Here is a 22051-nt window from a genome sequence, read left to right as displayed (position 1 = left end):
CGATGGCATCGGTATTCCCGTTCACAAACTACATGGGTGATCGGGGGACCATTTTATCGACCAATCACGTTGCTCAACAGCGGTATGAAAATATTTCACGCCTACTGGCATCTCGACTCTAGATGGTCTCATGCTTAGTCGCATCCTGTGACCAGACTTTTCTAGGTGACGACAATATCCATACGCCCTTTGCTGTTACCGAGGCATGATAGCATCTGCTCGTCACAAACGTCTGCCTGGTGCCTTTGCATCGCTGGACTTTAGTCGGGCCTTCGACCATGTTGACCATTCCTATCTGCGGACAGTGCTTCAGCATATGGGTTTCTCCAGCGATATTGGCGTGATAGTTTTGGACCTTTTGACCGGCGCAACATTCAAAATCACGTACAACGGCCGCCTCACAGCGCCGCTGGGCGTAGCACGATCTGTCCGGCAAGGCTGCCCCCTTTCCACGATTTTGTATGATTTCCCTTTGGAACCCCTGCTCCAAGACTGCACCAACGTTTGGAAGATTTGGCGTTGCATGGGCACCGTTTCTGTTGCATAGCCTTTGCAGACGACCTAGTCCTTCATTTGCACAGTAAGGATGAAGTTCGAATAGCCTCGACATGGGTGGCGACTTATGGCGAAGCGTCGGCAGCTCCCTCAACGTGGCCAAATCCAAGGTCTTGCTCATTGGTGAGGGCGTCGCCGCCACCGTTCGATCCCTCGGCAGTGAATTTACAGCCATCTCCGTCGCTCAGTGGTTTTAAACGGTAGGTGTTTGCTACAGACCGTCACAGCAAGCCTTACAGATCACTGGCTACGAACAACACTATCTGACGCGCGCAACAAGTGGACATCTATCATGCATCCCGCGTACCACACATGGCTCAGGTGCTACCGGTCCCAACTCTCTTGGAATGTTATTCAAAGTACAATATGACTACCCTGCACTCCCACGGCACCTCCCAACTCAAACTCTGGCATCGTTGCCCACAGAGCCCCACTGGACACCTATTCCAAGACTTTGCACCGTTCTCTTTTTCCGCCCCAGTTTTGGTATCAACAATTCTACCGCCTTTTTATCATATCCGACTACTTTTCCCGGACTTCAGTTATGTCTACCGGTATTTACAACTTACAAGTTTGTATCAGATGAAAACGGTTTACAAACGGTTACGACAGCACAGCCCGCCCCATCGAAATTAAGCATCTACAATATATGCGGCGGCACATATAGAAGGCTTTTTCGAATCCGACGCCCAATCAGCGTAATATATCATAGCGAATGGCAAACAAATTAACCGAAATCGACTGCATCGCATTCATTTCGCTGACTCGGCCCTCTGCACCCACTGTGGAGTGGGTGACACCGACGACCACAGGTTTCCAATGTCTGGACGCTCGTGCGGCGTATTTTGGCGTTTCTTACACGCCAAACACCCACTCAGATCGACATCCACACACTTTTATTCCCGAAGGGGATTTTTTTTCCCACCACTTAAACTCACTCTGTGAACTAGATCTGTGGCCACTCGATACGTTATCTTTTTAATTCTGGCCGAAAGTCAGTGCTTGGATATTTGAATTGTGTCAACGAACGACACAGAGTCGTAACACGCAGCCCACGCTATCAGCAAATCTTTTAAAACCTTTAATGATCCGCCTCGTAGCTGGAACGTCCAAGACGTGAGAAGCTGAAACCTGATCTGAACCTATACGGGTTTAATTTTATGGCTCCCCAGCGGTTTCCTCCCCTTTACCCTTTCTCGTCCCCTCATAGCTCTAGGTTACTCGTACTGGGAGTAGAATCAGATATGGGCCACGACCTGAAGTGATTGTTTTTCTTTTACGGAGGCCAAAAGCGGCGGTGGCAATTTTTCTTCCCTTATTTGAATCCCTTTTCTACTCACCAGGGAAAAGATAAAAAATTGTGCTACCATGCACGGTTATTCCAAGATGCAACGAATACATTTTCCCAAAAAAGAGCCGGCCGGGGTGGCCGAGTGGTTCTAGGTGCTACAGCCTGGAACCGCGAGACCGCTATGGTCGCAGGTTCGAATCCTGCCTCGGGAATGGATGTTTGTGATGTCCTTAGGTTAGTTAGGTTTAAGTAGTTCTAAGTTCTAGGGGACTGATGACCTCAGAAGTTAAGTCCCATAGTGCTCAGAGCCATTTGAACCATTTGAACGCGAAAAAGAATAATAGTAAAAACAATAAAAAAGAAAAAAACTAAGCAGCAGATTCGGTTACGATTCCTGGCTTTGTTGAAATTCCCCTCTACATTTCAGTCTATATAAATAAAACCAGTTCTTTATGAGACCAGTAAAATTTCCGAAATTGTGTAATTTCATTTGAATGTTCATATGCAAATTCGTTTCATACCGTTCCTCTCTCAGGGGTTTAGCGCCGCTAACAGGGATAAGAGTGCCCAACCGAGGCGCTATGGAAGTAGTTAAATCAATATCGACGTATTAATAATAATGTTATATACAGGGAAAATAATTGTGTAGTTGATATTACAAAGAGAAGTGCCGAAGTAATAGGGTGATAGATTTCATGCACTCATAATTCTTTTGTTGGAAGCTAATACAGTGGTTCTGATGAAACTGTTCATTGTAGACTAATATCAGTTGCTTGTCAAGTTACGATTGAAGAAGCTTATACAGAGTATATAGTTAACACGGAGATTCATACAAGCGTTTAAAACACCCCAAAGCGATGTAGATAACGTTGAGACAAGCAATTTAATATAAGACACATGGGGCCGCAAATGTCAGGCTAATACCCTGAGAATAGCTGACACGTGTGGAACATGACGTCACCAGGTGATGTACTTCGCTGTTCGTGCAGCAGCTGGGCTTGTCGATCCTATCCTCGCCAGCAGGCAGCAGTGCTAAACGTCGCTCCGCTAGGGTAGTCGTTTTCGTTCCTGCATTATGCGATGTGACATGGTAGCGCTTGCGGTAGTGGTAATACAAGATTACGATAAATCGGTTTACATTTACGAAAACAGAATAACCTACGGGACGGATGTCTAGCACTGCCCCTACTAGCGAGAGCAGTATGGACAACCCCAGTCGCTACACGTGCAGTAAGGTACGTCGCCCGTTGACGTGAAATGCTGAGCAATTGTCATGTACGTTTGGGATATTTCCGGACGTTTGCGACCCCATGTGTCTTCACTAAATTACTTGCCTCAGCGTCATTTACGCTGCTTTAAGGTTTTTTTAAACTTTAATAAAAATCACACTGTATGTAATGACACATGCATTGTATCTAGCAAAATACTGTTTGCTTACAGTGAAAAGTGAATGCAAGTAAAATTTTCCTCCAGAGACTCCTTACTGATGAAGTAACTTATGTTTTCCCATTTGTCTTACATCACTGGAAATCACGAAGGACAAAAATGATACTACGGCTTTTTTTTTCTTTTTTATTTTCCTTTCGTTTATAGGTTGACAAATTTACATAAACGATGTTCTGTCTTGTCAACGAGATCGATTTGTTGCACCCTATTTTACTTATCGTTTTTCTTCTTCCGGCTCCTTATATGTTTTCCATGACTATTTATTTTGTGCTATTTATTTCACGTCTACATCCCAAATAACACGCGAATCTCCCTACCTTCCTATTTCTCATTTGTTCCTACGATTTTTCGTGATACTGCTAGCTTCTAATGCCAAAATAACTAGCTGTTCCGCTAGCCTTTCCCTGATTCTGGCAGTTGTTTTCCATAGTTTCTTGTTTACCTGTTACATCGGGACCAGTCGTCTTTCCTTGATAACTACGAGATACTGAACAAATCGTATGCTAATACAAATCAGTGCTGGTCCTTTTACTGCATCCAGATACGGATACGCTGAACAGACATATATTTTTATTGTAATATTTTCCTCTTTTTTGTTAGAATCGGAAGAATTGTAATTTTAAGCGCTCTGTTGCCAATATTTGCAACATAGGCTATACATTTTCAATAGCATTCATCGTAGTCTTAAGTTATGAATATATATCATTCATTTTCTACAGTGAATTTTAGAAATCATGAATTGTTCGCCTTATGTTTCTGTTTTAGTGCGACTCATCTCCGAAAAGACACATTTCGTTAGCTGACTGACTACAGCGTCATTTCGATTAAAAGATCTGAGATAGGAATACAACTAGTGTCACCAACTCTGCCTTACTAAAGACGTTTGCTGTCTGCGCGCACTGGTATATTTTAACGTTCATTATTCTTATACTCAGCCAGAGTGAATAAAACATGTTTGCTCCTAGAGTACTTCCCTGGTGAAGAGTTGTCCGTATTATCACAACAATGGGCAACACTCCTTATAACAGTGTATACTGAACATTGTCATTTGATCATGTACATCTACATCTACATCTACATGATTACTCTGCGATTCACATTTAAGTGCTTGGCAGAGGGTTCATCGAACCACAATCATACTATCTCTCTACCATTCCACACCCTAACAGTACGCGGGAAAAACGAACACCTAAACCTTTCTGTTCGAGCTCTGATTTCTCTTATTTTATTTTGATGATCATTCCTACCTATGTAGGTTGGGCTCAACAAAATATTTTCGCATTCGGAAGAGAAAGTTGGTGACTGAAATTTCGTAAATAGATCTCGCCGCGACGAAAAACGTCTTTGCTTCAATGACTTCCACCCCAACTCGCGTATTACATCTGCCACACTCTCTCCCCTATTACGTGATAATACAAAACGAGCTGCCCTTTTCTTGCACCCGTTCGATGTCCTCCGTCAATCCCACCTGGTAAGGATCCCACACCGCGCAGGAATATTCTAACAGAGGAGGAACGAGTGTAGTGTAAGCTGTCTCTTTAGTGGACGTGTTGCATCTTCTGTCCTGCCAATGAAACGCAACCTTTGGCTCGCCTTCCCCACAATATTATCTATGTGGTCTTACCAACTGAAGTTGTTCGTAATTTTAACACCCAGGTACTTAGTTGAATTGACAGCCTTGAGAATTGTACTATTTATCGAGTAATCGAATTCCAACGGATTTCTTTTGGAACTCATGTGGATCACCTCACACTTTTCGTTATTTAGCGTCAACTGCCACCTCCCACACCATAAAGCCATCTTTTCTAAATCGCTTTGCAACTGATACTGGTCTTAGGATGACCTTACTAGGTGGTAAATTACAGCACCATCTGGGAAAAAACTAAAAGAACTGCTTAGATTGTCACCCAAGTCATTTATATAGATCGGGAACAGCAGAGGTCCCAGCACGCTTCCGTGGGGATCACCTGGTATCACTTCAGTTTTACTCGATGATTTACCGTCTATTACTACGAACTGCGACCTTCCTGACAGGAAATCACGAATCCAGTCGCACAACTGAGACGATACCCCATAGGCCCGCAGCTTGATTAGAAGTCGATTGTGAGGAACGGTGTCAAAAGCTTTCCGGAAATCTAGAAATACGGAATCAACTTGAGATCCCCTGTCGATAGTGGCCATTACTTCGTGCGAATAAAGAGCTAGCTGCGTTGCACAAGAACGATGTTTTCTGAAACCATGCTGATTACGTATCAATAGATCGTTCCCTTCGAGGTGATTCATAATGTTTGAATACAGTATATGCTCCAAAACCCTACTGCAAACCGACGTCAATGACATAGGTCTGTAGTTCGATGGATTACTCCTACTACCCTTCTTAAACACTGGTGCGACCTGCGCAATTTTCCAATCTGTAGGTACAGATCTATCGGTGAGCGAGCGGTTGTATATGATTGCTAAGTAGGGAGCTATTGTATCAGCGTAATCTGAAAGGAATCTAATCGGTATACAATCTGGACCTGAAGCCTTGCCCGTATCAAGCGATTTGAGTTGCTTCGCAACCCCTAAGGTACCTACTTCTAAGAAACTCATGCTAGCAGCTGTTCGAGTTTCAAATTCTGGAATATTCCATTCGTCTTCCCTGGTGAAGGAATTTCGGAAAACTGCGTTCAATAACTCCGCTTTAGCGGCACAGTCGTCGGTAACAGTACCATCGGCACTGCGCAGTGGAGGTATTGACTGCGTCTTGCCGCTTGTGTACTTTACATACGACCAGAATTTCTTCTGATTTTCTACCAAATTTCGAGACAATGTTTCGTTGTGGAACCTATTAAAGGCATCTCGCATTGAAGTCCGTGCCGAATTTCGCGCGTCTGTAAATTTTAGCCAATCTTCGGGATTTCGCGTTCTTCTGAAATTCGCATGCTTTTTCCGTTGCCTCTGCAACAGCATTCGGACCTGTTCTGTGTACCATGGGGGATCAGTTCCATCTCTTACCAATTTATGAGGTATGAATCTCTCAATTGCTGTTGCTACTATATCTTTGAATTTGAGCCACAACTCGTCTACATTTGCATAGTCAGTTCGGAAGGAATGGAGATTGCCTCTTAGGAAGGCTTCTAGTGACACTTTATCCGCTTTTTTAAATAAAATTATTTTGCGTTTGTTTCTGGTGGATTTGGAAGAAACGGTATTGAGCCTAGCTACAACGACCTTGTGATCACTAATCCCTGTATCAGTCATGATGCTCTCTATTAGCTCTGGATTGTTTGTGGCTAAGAGGTCAAGTGTGTTTTCGCAACCATTTACAATTCGCGTGGGTTCGTGGACTAACTGCTCGAAATAATTTTGGGAGAAAGCGTTTAGGACAGTCTCGGAAGATGTTTTCTGCCTACCACCGGTTTTGAACAAGTATTTTTGCCAACATATCGAGGGAAGGTTGAAGTCCCCACCAACTATAACCGTATGAGTGGGGTATTTATTTGTTACGGGACTCAAATTTTCTCTGAACTGTTCAGCAACTATATCATCGGAGTCTGGGGTTCCGTAGAAGGAGCCAATTGTTAAGTTCGGCTGTTAAGTATAACCTCCACCCATACCAATTCGCACGGAGTATCTACTTCGACTTCACTACAAGATAAACCGCTACTGACAGACACGAACACTCCACCACCAATTCTGCCTAATCTATCTTTCCTGAACACCGTCTGAGACTTCGTAAAAATTTCTGCAGAACTTATTTCAGGCTTTAGCCAGCTTTCTGTACCTATAACGATTTCAGCTTCTGTGCTTTCTATTAGCGCTTGAAGCTCAGGGAGATTCCCAGCACAACAATTTACAACTACAATTCCGACTGTTCCTTGATCCAAGCACGTCCTGTATTTGCCATGCACCCTTTGAGATTGCAGCCCGCCCCGTACTTTCCCGAGACCTTCTAACCTAAAAAAACCGCCCATTCCACGCCACACAGCCTTCGCTACCCGTGTAGCCGCCAGCTGAGTGTAGTGAACTCCTGACCTATTCAGCGGAACCCGAAACCCCACCACCCTATGGCGCAAGTCAAGATATCTGCAGCCAATATGGTCGCAAAGCCGTCTGAGCCTCTGATTCAGACCCTCCACCCGGCTCTGCACTAAAGGTCCGCAGTCGGTTCTGTCAACGATGCTGCAGATGGTGAGCTCTGCCTTCATCTCGTAAGCAAGACCGGCAGCCTTCACCAAATCAGATAGCCGCTGGAATCCAGAGAGTATTTCCTCAGATCCAAAGCGACACACGTCATTAGTGCCTACATGCGCCACCACCTGCAGCTGGCTGCACCCTGTGCTCTTCATGGCATCCGGAAGGACCCTTTCCACATCAGGAATGACTCCACCCGGAACGGACACGGAGTGCACACTGGATTTCTTCCCCTCCTTAGCCGCCACATTCCTAAGGGGCCCCATTACGCGCCTAACATTGGAGCTCCCAACTACCAATAAGCCCATCCTCTGCGATTGCCCAGACCTTGAAGGCTGAGACTCATCCTCTGAAACAGGACAGGCAGCTGCATCTGGCTCAGCCAGAGACAGTACCTGAAACCTGTTTGTCAGACGCACTGGGGAGGCTTTCTGATCAGCCTCCAGGGACGTCTTTCACTGCCTGCCACGCCTTGGAGCTACCTCCCAATCAGCCACAGGCGAGGGCTCAGCCCCACTGTGGGCAGCAACTGGGGCAACCACAGTGGCAGACCGATCTGGGGACGGACGGGGTTGATATCCCCGTGATACCCAAGTCCGGCTCCCCACAGTGGTGCCCATTGGCAACAGCCTCAAGCTGTGCGACCGAAGTCAGCGCCGCCTGCAGCTATGAGCGAAGGGATGCCAACTCAGCCCTCATCTGAACACAGCAATCACAGTCCCTGTCCATTCTAATCGATGTTGAACAACAGTTACTGAAACACGAGTCTGTGCCTAGGTAACGCAAGGGAAACACGCAAAGAATGTATGAACTAACCTGTACAAATCGAATTAAGAATACTGGAGGTCACCTCCGGTTCTGTTATAGATCCACTGCTGCAAAATTAAAAATGGCTTATTGGAAATCGCTTTGTATTTAGCATGACGTTCAGTAGTAAAGTTAGGATGATAACACATTTAACATGTAAATAAGTATGGCAATTAAATCAGTAAGGTAGATCAAACTTTTTTTTGTCGTGGTCTGCAGTCTGAAGAGTGGTTTGATGCAGATCTCCATGAGGTGCAAGCCCCTTCGTCTCCAAATAACGACTTCAACCTACATCTTTCTGAATCTTCTAGCTGTTTTCGCCTCTTCGTCTCCCTATACGATTTTTACCACCCACACTTCTTTCCAATATTAAATTGGTGACCCCTTGATGACTCAGAATGTGTCCTGTCTACCGATCCCTTCTTTTGGTAAAGTTGTGCCACATTTTTTCTGTCTCCCCACTTCTCTTTAGTACTTTCTCATTAATTACGTGATCGACCCATCTAACCTTCATAATTCTTCTGTAGCATCACATTTAGAAAGCGTCTATTCTTTTTTTTTAATCTAAACTGTGTATGGTCCATGTTTCACTTGCATACATGGCTATTCTCCATGCAAATACATTCAGAGAACACTTCCTAACACTCAGTCTATATTCGATGTTAACAAATTTCTCTTCTTCATAAACGCTTTTTGCTATTGTCAATCTACATTTTATATCCTCTCTAGTTTAGCCATCAGTTATTTTGATGCCGAAATAGCAAAGCTCATCTATTACTTTAAGTGTCTCATTTCCTAATCAAATTCCCTCAGCATCACCTGATTTAATTCGGCTACATTCCATTATCCTCGTTTTGTTTTTCTTGATGTTCATCTTATATCCTCCTTTCAAGATACTGTCTATTCCGTTCAACTGCTCTTCCAAGTTCTTTATTGTCTCTGACAGAATTACAATGTCATCGGCAAATCTCAAGGTTTCGCTCCCCATATTTTACTCCTGCCATCTTCAGAATTTCAAAGAGAGTATTCCTGTCAACACTGTCAAAAGCTTTCTCTTAGACTACAAGTGGTATAAATATAAGTTTGCCTTTCCTTAACGTCTCTTCTATGACAAGTCGTATGGTATTTCCCGAGTGTTTCTATATTTAACTGGAATCCAAACTGATTTTCCTCAGTTCTACCAGTTATTCCATTCTTCTGTAGAGAATTCGTGTTAGTATTTTGCAACCATGACTAATTAAGCTGATAGCTCGGTAATTTTGACACCTGTCACCAACTGCTTTCTTTGTAACTGGAATTAGTACATTCGTCTTGAGGTCGGAGGATATTTTAACTGTCTCATACATCTTGCACAACAGGTGGAAGAGTTTTGTCATGTCTGGCTCTCCTGAGGCTGTCAGTAATTCTGACGGAATATCGTCTAGCACCAGGGCCTTGTTTCGACTTAGATCTTTCAGTGCTTTGTCAAGTTCTTCTCGCAGTGTCATATCTCCTATCTCCTCTTCATTTACGTCCACTTTTTTCCATAATATTGATTTCAAGCTCGTCTTCGTTAAACAGACTCGCTATACACTCCTTCCTCTTCCCTTCTTTGCCAAGGACTGGTTGACCGTCTGATCTCTTGATATTCATATAGTTGCCTCTGTTTTCTACAAGGTAATGTTCAATTTTTCTATAAGAATTATGTATCTTTCTCCTAGTGAAATATGTTTCCAAATCCTTACATTTGTCCTCTAGCCATTCCTGCTTAGCCATTTTGCACTTCCTGTCAATCTCATATTTTAAGACTTTGTATTCCCTTTCGCCTGCTTCATTTACTTCATTTTTATATCTTCTCCTTTCGTCTGTTATATTCTATGTCTCTTGTGCTATCCAACGATTTCTATTAGGCATTGTCTTTTTAGCTCATTGATCCTCTGCTGTCTTCACTATTTCATCTCTTAAAGCTACCCATTCGTCTTCTACTTTATTCCTTTACCCTGCTCTAGTCAACTGTTGCAAAATGCTCCCTCTGAATCTCTCAACAACCTCTGATTCTTTCAGCTTATCCAGGTCCTATCTCCTTAATTTCCTACCTTTTTTCATTTTCTTCAGTTTTAATATTTGCAGTTCATAACCTATAAATTGTGGTCAAAGTCCACAGCTGCATCCGGAAATGTCTTACAATTTAAGATTTGGTTCCTAAATCTCTGTCTAACCATTATATAATCAATCTGAAACATTTCGGTGCTTCTAGGTCTATTCCATATGTACGACCTTTTTTACTATTTCTAAACCAAGTGTTAGCGATGATTAATTTATGCTCTGTGCAAAATATCTACCAGGCGGCTCCCTCTTTCATTCCTTTCCCCCAGTCCATATTCACCTACTATTTTTCCTTCTCTTCATTTTCTTACTATCGGATTCCTGTGCCCCATCACAATTAAATTTTCGTCTCCTTTAATTATCTGAATTATTTCATTTACCTCATCATACAGTTATTCAATCCCTTCATCATCTGAGGAGTTATTTGACATTTAAACTTGTACTACTGTTGTAAGCTTTGGCTTCCTGTCTATCCTCAGTAGGATAATGCATTCACTATGCTGTTCATAATAGCTTACCCACATTCCTATTTTTATATTCGTTACTAAACACGCTCCTGCAATTTCTATGTATGACAAGTTTACAGTTGCGTTTACAACATTTATCTTCATTTTATTTCTTAGTATATACTAGTATCAGACCAAAGAAGACAAGGTAAGACCCCCCTCCACACCCCTGGGCTTGGGTCAGGTCTCCAAACAACAATGAGATTTCTAGGACAAAGGGTCCGTTGTTCTAGTATACCATTAAGACTCAGGCACGTAGCGATCCACTTGGCAAATAGGAAGGAAATTCCCCCTCCCCTCATCCATCTTAATATAAATACAGTTGTCATTTGTGTATGCCGTACCGAAAGGAGTATGTTTCTTTGGGGTCATAGTGTAGGTAATCCTCATAAATACTGTAATATGAAGATGGTATCTGTTCTTTCGGACATGTCCGAAAAATCACATACCATCTTCATATAATTAAGGCTAACCGGCCAGTGACCTTCTTCATCTGTGCTGGATGCACACGCATTGCCCGAACTCTTACGGGACTCGGTAAGATTGTCTGCCGCGAGTAAAGATTGTAACGCGCAGGGGCACTACAAATGTAGTGTGTGGACATGAAATTGAGAATATTGGTCTCACGGGGAGCGTGCACGGGACAAATCCTTGCAGTCGCACTGTCCTCTGTGTCCTCTATGGCTCAGATGGATAGAGCGTCTGCCATGTAAGGAGAAGATCCCGGGTTCGAGTCCCGGGCAGGACACACATTTTCAACTGTCCCCGTTGATGTCTTGATTTAATTACCATTTCATTATAAATAATGGTACCAATTTAGTTTAAGATATATTAACAATAACTTTTCTGATTCCTCCCCCACTCATTATGCTTTTATCCCTAGAGCCTCGCCATTCGCTATAGTGTGATGAAATTGCAGCAGAAGAGCAATCCTAAATATTAGCTCAACTACAAAGGTAAGATAGTTTGATGCGATTCAGTGCTGTGCTGTTCTCTGTGGATCAACATCTCTTGACTGGCGGATGTCTGCAGGCTGATATAAGAGTAATATACGTTTGGCAATGGTATCTTCTTCATCCTCGAAAACTCGGTATGTATTCCAGAAAATGGAATGTTGTGAACAAACTGTGACTGCCTGTAAGTCCTCTCACATAGGAAAGTACTTGAAAATCGAAATCATTTTCCAAAACGTAAATAAACATGAGACGCACAAGATGGTGCGTTAACAAAACCGAGCTTAACAGCTTCCTCAATGTACCAAATATGGAGTTGCCACGTTCTCCCTCCGTTATTAGTCACAGAAACGTAATCCATCGCAAGAGCAAAACTTATTCACTGAACAACGAGCGATGCTGCCACACCGCGAAGGGAACAATTACGATGTAATTAGTATAAAAACATTCACAGCGGCCACCACACAACGCACCATATCGCGCAGGGCGAGGTTACCTCTCTCCGGCCATTAGCAGCGAGTGGGGGCAATGTCGCTACAGGCCGCCTCTGGTACCATCATCTCTTTGAGACGGCCGCGGACATTCACCAGGCTGTCCAGCACTGCCGCAGCCCACCACAAGGGAGAAAAAGTTGCTGTCAGCCGCCTCGTGGGACCACAGCAAAGCATCAAGCACTGGGCGTGTCTTATGTCGGCCGATAGCCAACTGGTATCACAACCAGCATACAGAAATAGCAACTCCCGCCCATTCACACAGCCACCCTCCAGGTTCCGATCGTGATATGAGGCGACACGTGGCGGGGTCACATATCTCCGGGAATGAGCTAATAATGGGGGAAACCCCACACTGACGCCCTGGGTCACTAAGAATCAGCCTCTCTACTTCGCCCCCCCCCCCCCCCCCGCCCCTTTAGCCACGCAAACATCCTTTTGTTCCAGGGAATAAGAGGAAGCAGCAGAGGTATCCAACTTATAAAAGATAACAAACATCCAGTGATTATGTTCAACACTCTAGCCGGATCAACAACTGTAAGATACTTGTGAATAAGCATCTGGAGCGAGCTAATGTATTTTTCGCATTGGGATTCATTTGCAGTAACATGTTTCGTTTTCCACGCAAGAACTGAGCTACGAAGCACCTATTAAACTGATGTTTTTTTTTTTTTTAAATTAAAGGACATCTTAAGTACACCCTGAGCTGCAATAGAAATGTTTATATGCCAATATCGGTGTTTGGGTTTATAACCCACCATTATGGCATCTGATACAGAGGAATAAACAATTGGATGTATATCGATTTCCACAGAACGACAACTGCGTATGTAGTAGCAGCAATATAAGTCTACTTACATTATTTACCTATGTAGCAGTGACATATACAACATTTAATATGGAAAGATCTGAAATCTTTCCTATCACATAGTATACAGATTGTCATGTATGGAGCTGCTGTCAAATCTTAGGCAATAACAATTCTTGATAAATTTTGACATAACCGTAGTATAGTGAATATAGTGTAAACATGGAACTGAGAGGTCAAAGAGTCTACATTACCAGTCATTTGTTATTTCTAAGATCATGTTTAATTATATCTGTGAAATGCATTCATATACGTAAATTACAATTTTCGACAATTGGCGTGTGTAAACTAAACATAAAAAACGTTGAAAATTGCAAAATAATCGAACAAACCACATCAAATTATACCCGCATATCACTGCTGTATTCATAATGTAAGTAGACTTATATTACTGCTATTATATATGCAGCTTTCATTTTCTAGAAACTGATGTACATATAGTTCTTTGTTGCTCTGTATCACACGTCTCTGATGATGGGTTATCAACTAGAAAAACTATTTTGGCAAGTAAACATTTCTAGTGGAGCTCATAGCGTATAGAAGATGGCCTTTAATAAATATCTGAAAGCTGTTGGTGTATGTTAACAGGTACATTAAAATACACGAAGGATGTTCAGTAGCGCCAGTATATCAAAAACATAACATATACATTGAGGTGACAAAAAGCCATGGGACACCTCCTAATATTGTATCGTACCTCCTTTTACCCCGAATAGTGCAGCACCTGGAGTTCGCATGGACTCAACAATAGCCACCTGCAGTAATACTGAGTCATGCTGCCTCTAAAGCCGTCATAAACTGCGAAAGTGTTGTCGGTGCAGGACTTTATGCATGAGCTGACCTCTCGGTAATTCCCCATAAGTGTTCAACGGGATTCATGCCGGTCGAACTGGTTGGCCAAACCATCATTGTTCAGAATCTTCTTCAAACAACTGTGACCCATCGACATGGCGCATGTCATTCATAGAAATTTCGTCGTTTTTTGGGTATATGAAGTCAATGAAAGGCTGCAAACAGTCTCCGTAGCCAAACATAACCATCTGGTATCAATGATCGGTTCATCTGGACCAGACAGCCCACTCCATTCCCTGTAAAAACAATCCACACCATTATGGAGCCACCACCAGATTGCACAGTGCCTTGCTGACACCTTGGGTCTATGACTTCATGGGGTTTGTACCACACTAGAACTCTACCATCAGCTTTTACCAGTTCAAATCGGGACTTATCTGAGCAAGCCACAGTTTTCCAGTCCTGTAGGATCCAATCGATATTGTGACCAGTCCAGGAGAAGCGCTCCAGGTGATCTCGTGCAGTTAGCAAAGACACTCGCGTCAGTCGTCTGCTGCCATAGCCCATTAACGCCAAATTTCGCAGAACTGTCGTAACGGAGACATTCGTCGCATGTCCCACACTGATTTATGCGATTATGTCGTGCAGTGTTCCTTGTCTGTTAGTACTGACAACTCTACGCAAACGCCACTGTTCTCGTTCGTTAAGTGAAGGCTGTCGGTAGCTGCGTTATCCGTGGCGAGAGGAAATGCTTGAAATGTGGCATTCTTTGTACATCTTGACACCGTGGATCTCCGAATATTCAGTTCTCTAAAGATTTCCGAAATGGAATGATGCATCTAGCTCCAACCACCATTCCGCATTGAAAGTCTGTCAATTCCCATAGTGCGACCATAGGATTCGTTTATGATAGGCCTAACCACAACATTCAAGTCGTAAAGTTTCGAAGTAAAAAACTTTTCCACATTAATATATGATTTCAGATGCCAAACTGAAACCCAGAAAACGATGGCTTGTGGTAACAAGGTATATAGAAAACACTTTTTCTGTTTTTCAAGTCCGCTAATACTGCCTTCATATTTATTTGTGCACAAGTAATAAAGAGAACTTTTCCTGTTTAATAGAAGGAAAATAAAAGCCCACTAATGATACTGAAACTTCACCGAAACATGTCTGGTACATAGGAGAAAAGGTAAAATTGTATTTTGTTCAAGGCGGACCCACTAACAAAAAGTCCAAGGGTATCTAGTATAGGCTATGTATTGCCTTTTGCCGGCCGTGGTGGTCTAGCGGTTCTAGGCGCTCAGTCCGGAACCGCGCGACTGCTACGGTCGCAGGTTCGAATCCTGCCTCGGGCATGGATGTGTGTGATGTCCTTAGGTTAGTTAGGTTTAAGTAGTTCTGAGTTCTAGGGGACTGATGACCACAGATGTTTAGTCCCATAGTGCTCAGAGCCATTTGAACCAGCCATATTGCCTTTTGCGGATGCTGTTCGGTATCCTTGTATACGCCTAAGCACGGAGCTGTATGGCAGGTCGGAGCTGCTGACACGCCAGGCGGGGGAAAGTTCGTCTGAAGTCCGAAAGCTGCTCGGAGGTAGCACTTGCTTTGTGGTAGGTCGCGTCTGGTGGAGTGCTGGGCTGCAGGGCTAGACAGACGGGCATCTATAACGTTGTGTTGCGCGCATTCGATCATTAAAGCGGTAGGATTAGAAAACAAACCCCTGCACACATCCATAGGCGGTACTATACCAAACAACATCATTCTAGACGTAATTTGTCACCTAGGCTTCTTTCTATGACAGTGGCATGCTATTGAACATCGATTTCGAGTAAGTACCTAAGGATTGCTAAGCAATATCCCTTATCACGCTTAGACATCCAAAGAATTTATATGAGGAATTGCCAAGTAAATAAAAAATAATGTTATACAATTTATGGGTACTGTTATTCTGTTTTATGCGTATTTCGACAGGAATGCGAATGGAATAGCCTTAAGTGGTTTATTTTGTTATTTCTCAGGCGGTAGTTCTAATCATAGCTAATACACATGACATTTATATCGATATACACATTAGCCCTCGTAATTGTGAATAGGAAAGTACTCACATTAATGACGGCGTCAGAATCAATGTGACGAATAAAGACTGTTAAATCCTAATTTTCATGTAACTACTTCCATATACACTCATGGAAATTGAAATAAGAACACCGTGAATTCATTGTCCCAGGAAGGGGAAACTTTATTGACACATTCCTGGGGTCGGATACATCACACGATCACACTGACAGAACCACAGGCACATAGACACAGGCAACAGAGCATGCACAATGTCGGCACTAGTACAGTGTATATCCACCTTTCGCAGCAATGCAGGCTGCTATTCTCCCATGGAGACGATCGTAGAGATGCTGGATGTAGTTCTGTGGAACGTCTTGCCATGCCATTTCCACCTGGCGCCTCAGTTGGACCAGCGTTCGTGCTGGACGTGCAGACCGCGTGAGACGACGCTTCATCCAGTCCCAAACATGCTCAATGGGGGACAGATCCGGAGATCTTGCTGGCCAGGGTAGTTGACTTACACCTTCTAGAGCACGTTGGGTGGCACGGGATACATGCGGACGTGCATTGTCCTGTTGGAACAGCAAGTTCCCTTGCCGGTCTAGGAATGGTAGAACGATGGGTTCGATGACGGTTTGGATGTACCGTGCACTATTCAGTGTCCCCTCGACGATCACCAGTGGTGTACGGCCAGTGTAGGAGATCGCTCCCTACACCATTATGCCGGGTGTTGGCCCTGTGTGCCTCGGTCGTATGCAGTCCTGATTGTGGCGCTCACCTGCACGGCGCCAAACACGCATACGACCATCATTGGCACCAAGGCAGAAGCGACTCTCATCGCTGAAGACGACACGTCTCCATTCGTCCCTCCATTCACGCCTGTCGCGACACCACTGGAGGCGGGCTGCACGATGTTGGGGCGTGAGCGGAAGACGGCCTAACGGTGTGCGGGACCGTAGCCCAGCTTCATGGAGACGGTTGCGAATGGTCCTCGCCGATACCCCAGTAGCAACAGTGTCCCTAATTTGCTGGGAAGTGGCGGTGCGGTCCCCTACGGCACTGCGTAGGATCCTACGGTCTTGGCGTGCATCCGTGCGTCGCTGCGGTCCGGTCCCAGGTCGACGGGCACGTGCACCTTCCGCCGACCACTGGCGACAACATCGATGTACTGTGGAGACCTCACGCCCCACGTGTTGAGCAATTCGGCGGTACGTCCACCCGGCCTCCCGCATGCCCACTATACGCCCTCGCTCAAAGTCCGTCAACTGCACATACGGTTCACGTCCACGCTGTCGCGGCATGCTACCAGTGTTAAAGACTGCGATGGAGCTCCGTATGCCACGGCAAACTGGCTGACACTGACGGCGGTGGTGCACAAATGCTGCGCAGCTAGCGCCATTCGACGGCCAACACCGCGGTTCCTGGTGTGTCCGCTGTGCCGTGCGTGTGATCATTGCTTGTACAGCCCTCTCGCAGTGTCCGGAGCAAGTATGGTGGGTCTGACACACCGGTGTCAATGTGTTCTTTTTTCCATTTCCAGGAGTGTAGTTATGGACAAGTGAAATTCACGTCGTAGTAAGTACCGCAGTAGATATCAATCATAGGCAATATTGCGATGTTCCTCAATAGTGACACAGTTTTTCAGTAAATGTTGTAGGTGCCTAATGGTCTGTTCTCACATTTAAAAAGAACTTTAAACTGCCCCGATTGACTGACACAATATCGTAGTAACAGGATTACCAATCAATCAAAGAAAATGTAGATATATTTCTAAGATAAGTGAATACCCGAAAGCAAATGGTGTATTAACTAAAACAAGTAACTGAAGAAAATTTTTTTATTAGACTTTAATTCGTTTGCCATTAAACCAAACCGTCTCTTTAAACTATTATAAGGAAGGACAGGAACGAAAAAAATCTTTGCTACAGAACAATTATACGGAGTAACAGAAACGAAAAATTAATACGAAATTTGGACTATCGAACCATGGATCTGATTACGCAACTATCAAATCTCCCAATAACATCCGCAGGCTTGGGTAACTACTCTGAATTGATATTAGCTTCTGTAAAGGTAATCACCCATGTATCCATAAACACTCTATGGATCTATGAATCTGGAAATGTCAGCTTGTGATGTAGCTGATGGCATTTACAAAGATCATTCAAAACTTTCTCCTTTAGGTATTACATTCCTTCAGAACTAGATTACGGAAAAGAGCAACTAAGTCAATAACAACGTCACATACTAGGATGACAGATGCTCAGAACAGCGAGAACTCCGTTCCTGTAAACCATAAATGCCATATTTACTTTTTTATATCTAATATTTTAACTTTACATAATCTTGGAGATTGGCTGCGAGCAACGCTTAAAATGGACGTTACAATGTACACTCGACAGCAAAAAAAGTGGGTCATGACTGAATTCCAAAGTGCAGGCTGTACCTTAAAGTATGCATCCAACATAGCATGTATGTGTTGCACATCGTCGCAACCCTCCACAGTATAGTCGTTGTAAGATACACAATGGGTACCGCTAGAGACTACTAGAGAACACCGGTCTTTATGACAGTCTGTCCAGATGTAAAGTAACACCACGATAGTACAGAAGAGATCAGACAGTTCTTAACGTTTGTAAACTAAACTTTATTACAATAAATGACATTTCAAACGCTATGGGACAACTAATTTTGTCACATAAATCGTTCAGTAATCCTTAGGCACAATTAAATATTTGAGACAGTATATGGATTTATAAAGTTGTATGGCAATTGGAAACAAGTTCTTTGCTGTCTTAAAGGTTTACCCAACACATGCTGAACGTCGTTCAACGTTCAACGGGGAGTGGTTTCGCACCAACATTATGTAATACTAAGCAGTTAAAAGAAAACGTGATTAACGGCGGCAACCACTCTACGGAAATCCCAACATTAACAGCGAATCACAAGTAATATCATTGTTCAGCCACGGGTCGTAACACATCTGAAATGTAACGTCCACTGTTCAAAGCGCCGTCAATGCGAACAATGGGTGACCAATGGCACCCCATACCATCACGCCGGATGATACGCCAGTATGGCGATGACGAATACACCCTTCCAATGTGCGTTCACCGCGATGTCGCCAAACACGGATGCGACCATCATGATGCTGTAAACATAACCTCGATTCATCCGAAAAAATGACGTTTTGCCATTCGTGCACAAAGGTTCGTCGTTGAGTACCATCGCAGGCGCTCTTGTCTGTGATGCAGCGTCAAGGGTAACCACAGCCATGGTCTCCGAACTGATAGTCCATGATGCTGCAAACGTCGTCGAACTGTTCGTGTAGATGGTTTTTTGTCTTGCAAACGTCCCCATCTGTTGACTCAGGGATCGAGACGTGGCTGCACGATCCATTACAGCCATGCGGATAAGATGCCTGTCATCTCGACTGCTAGTGATACGAGGCCGTTGGGATCCAGCACGGCGTTCCGTATTACCCTCCTGAACCCACCGGTTCCATATTCTGCTAACAGTCATTGGATCTCGACCAACGAGAGCAGCAATGTCGCGATACGATAAACCGCAATCGCGATTGGCTACGATTCGGCCTTTATCAGAGTCTGAAACGTGATGGTACGCATTTCTCCTCCTTACACGAGGTATCACAACAACGTTTCACTAGGCAACGCCGGTCAACTGCTGTTTGTGTATGAGAAATCGGTTGGAAATTTTCCTCATGTCAGCAAGTTGTAGGTGTCGCCACCGGCACCAGCCTTGTGTGAATGCTCTGAAAAGCTAATTATTTGCATATCACAGCATCTTCTTCGTGTAGGTTAAATTTCGCGACCGTAGCACGTCATCTTCGTGGTGTAACAATTTTAATGGCCAGTCGTGTACTATTGAGATACGCTTATCGGTTAGATACCTTTCAGAGTAGATAACTTGAAAATAAAGAGTGGAACTATTAATATTTGGGATGCAGTGCGTGTTCTGTATTTCTTGTCAGATTTGGTTCTTGGGACAAGACACGTTTTCAAATTCACCTAATTAGTTAAAACATAAAACGTAGGTTTTGAATCTCTCTGAAAAATTTATGCGGGCGCCCAAGGTCTATTGTATTATTTAGCAGGTAACGCTGGCAATGGGCGAGAAATTTCAATACTGGCCCGAAGTCATCTGATTTCCACCGATTCCTTCACTACGAGAAAAGGGCCAAGTTATGTTGGGCATATAGTACTTTTGCTACATATATGATAAATCTGCTGTGTACTGTTTGAAGATATTAAACCGCTCATCTACCTCCAGTAACTTATATTCGGTGCCTACAGTTATGCAAATTAATATTCGTAAATAAATAAAAATTACAAGCATTTGGATTTCTGTGGTCCAGCTAACTGTCTACTGTACAAAGATGAAGTTAGAGAAGCAAGGTGCAGGCACAAAACTTTGGGTGTCCAATGACCAAAAACCATTGCTTGAGTGCCTCCAGTACAATAATCTAAACATTCTTTCACTCGGTAGTCAATACCGAATTTTCAGGAACTCCATATTGTCAAAAGGGAATTCAATAACACCATGCGTGGTAAGCTATAGTAACCTGTCAGGACCCTGTTTATTTGTCGAGACACATGAACACAGCTAATCATGGCTGAGCAGTGCTCGCATCAGTCTTCGCCCATGTTTGAGTAATTCCAGTTCCCAACGATACCAGGTCCTATCACAGCTACTGGAACATATCCTAGTCAGTTAGTCTGTTTTCTTGTATCGAAAACGTGATCAAGGTGTTCCCCTCTTTCTCCAGTATTACTTTGTTACTTAGGATTCGCCTAATAACATAGTGGTCTTCCCGTTTCCAACTTTCTGCAATTTCTGAGGCCATAGAGCTGTTTAGGGAAGGACAGATACTCTTCACATATCTTCGATTCTCTAAATCAGCACTGGTCTCTAAAACCGCACAATTCATTTGTTAAGGATACACATGTTTACAGGTATAAATTCATAAATATTCTGCCGCATGCCTTGCTGGATTAGCTCCCGTGGAAGAAAGCATTCATCGTATGATTAGATGATTTAGGAATGTCTATCAGTTAATGAAACACAAAAACTTTTTGACGAACTCTAGACTTTCGTGCATCATTTCCCTAAAACACGATAGTTGACAATCCCTCTTTTACTAGTGCCACTTGACAATTTTTGAAACTAGGTTTCACCTATACTTCCACTTACGTGAACCATATGACTGAAACGAGATAAGAATCAAAAACTGCATTTTCCCAGTGTCCTACCAATGTGACACGCTTTATCTGCGATTGAGTGTATCATTCCATTGAACATTCCCACAGTTGTCTGTGCTAACTGAGTCCTGTTGTGAATCACTGAAATGTTGCTATAAGATACTACGTTTTAGTTGTTTCTGAAATTCAATGTCCCAGTGAGTAAGTCTGGTCCAGAAGGCTTTTATCAGTTGCATCTATTGTCTGTACCTAGTGAGATGGTACCTTTTATCTGAATGCAGTATTTTGACACGTACCACTGACTTAATGGACGGTACCTCGAGATAAGACATGCTCCAACACTGGTCGCCTTTTTGATTCCAGTGCTGAAGAACGAGCTGATGCTGCACGAGGCGGTGATCAAGAACGACGCTGAAGGAGTCCGCAAAGTACTCAAGGAGCCACTCGACGTCAACTCGAGGAACAACGTGAGTTTCCCACTCACATCTCATTACTTCCAAATCAACCTATATCGTACACCGCTTTTGCGCAAAATATCGTGCAACGATAGTTACAAGAAAGAGCAAGATGTAATTGAATTTTTTTGATTACCTCTGAATCTAAAACCGTTTGGTATTGTAGAGTAATTTTACTGCACATTTCATTATTTTTCCATGTAAATCTCCTGTAAAGGTCATTGAACAGCCAAATAAATTGATCAGAAAGTAAGGTAATAGTATGGATATTGAACCTCAGGTTTAATCTAGAATCGTAAATTCCTCTAATTTTTTGACGATCATTACACGCAATGCTGGTATTAAG

The 22051-nt window shown here is 43.5% G+C and overlaps 1 protein-coding gene across 5 annotated transcripts in view; it reads left to right on the top strand.

The window, feature by feature from the left end:
• The window catches only part of LOC126199014 (ankyrin repeat and death domain-containing protein 1A-like), an 811076-nt gene that overhangs the window by 402220 nt on the left and 386805 nt on the right, over positions 1 to 22051 (top strand). For 4 of the 5 annotated variants that reach the window (XM_049935699.1, XM_049935701.1, XM_049935700.1 and 1 more), the window contains exon 3: positions 21614 to 21717. The exons of the other annotated variant lie outside the window; for it this stretch is intronic. In XM_049935699.1, coding sequence (XP_049791656.1) covers positions 21614 to 21717 — 104 coding nt within the window. The remainder of the gene's footprint in view (positions 1 to 21613; positions 21718 to 22051) is intronic. 5 annotated transcript variants of the gene reach the window in all.

Source organism: Schistocerca nitens, chromosome 8 (genome assembly GCF_023898315.1).
Source record: "Schistocerca nitens isolate TAMUIC-IGC-003100 chromosome 8, iqSchNite1.1, whole genome shotgun sequence".
NCBI lineage: Eukaryota > Metazoa > Arthropoda > Insecta > Orthoptera > Acrididae > Schistocerca > Schistocerca nitens.
The sequence above is the reverse complement of the archived record's forward strand: the minus strand, read 5'-3'. Positions and strand labels throughout refer to the sequence as shown.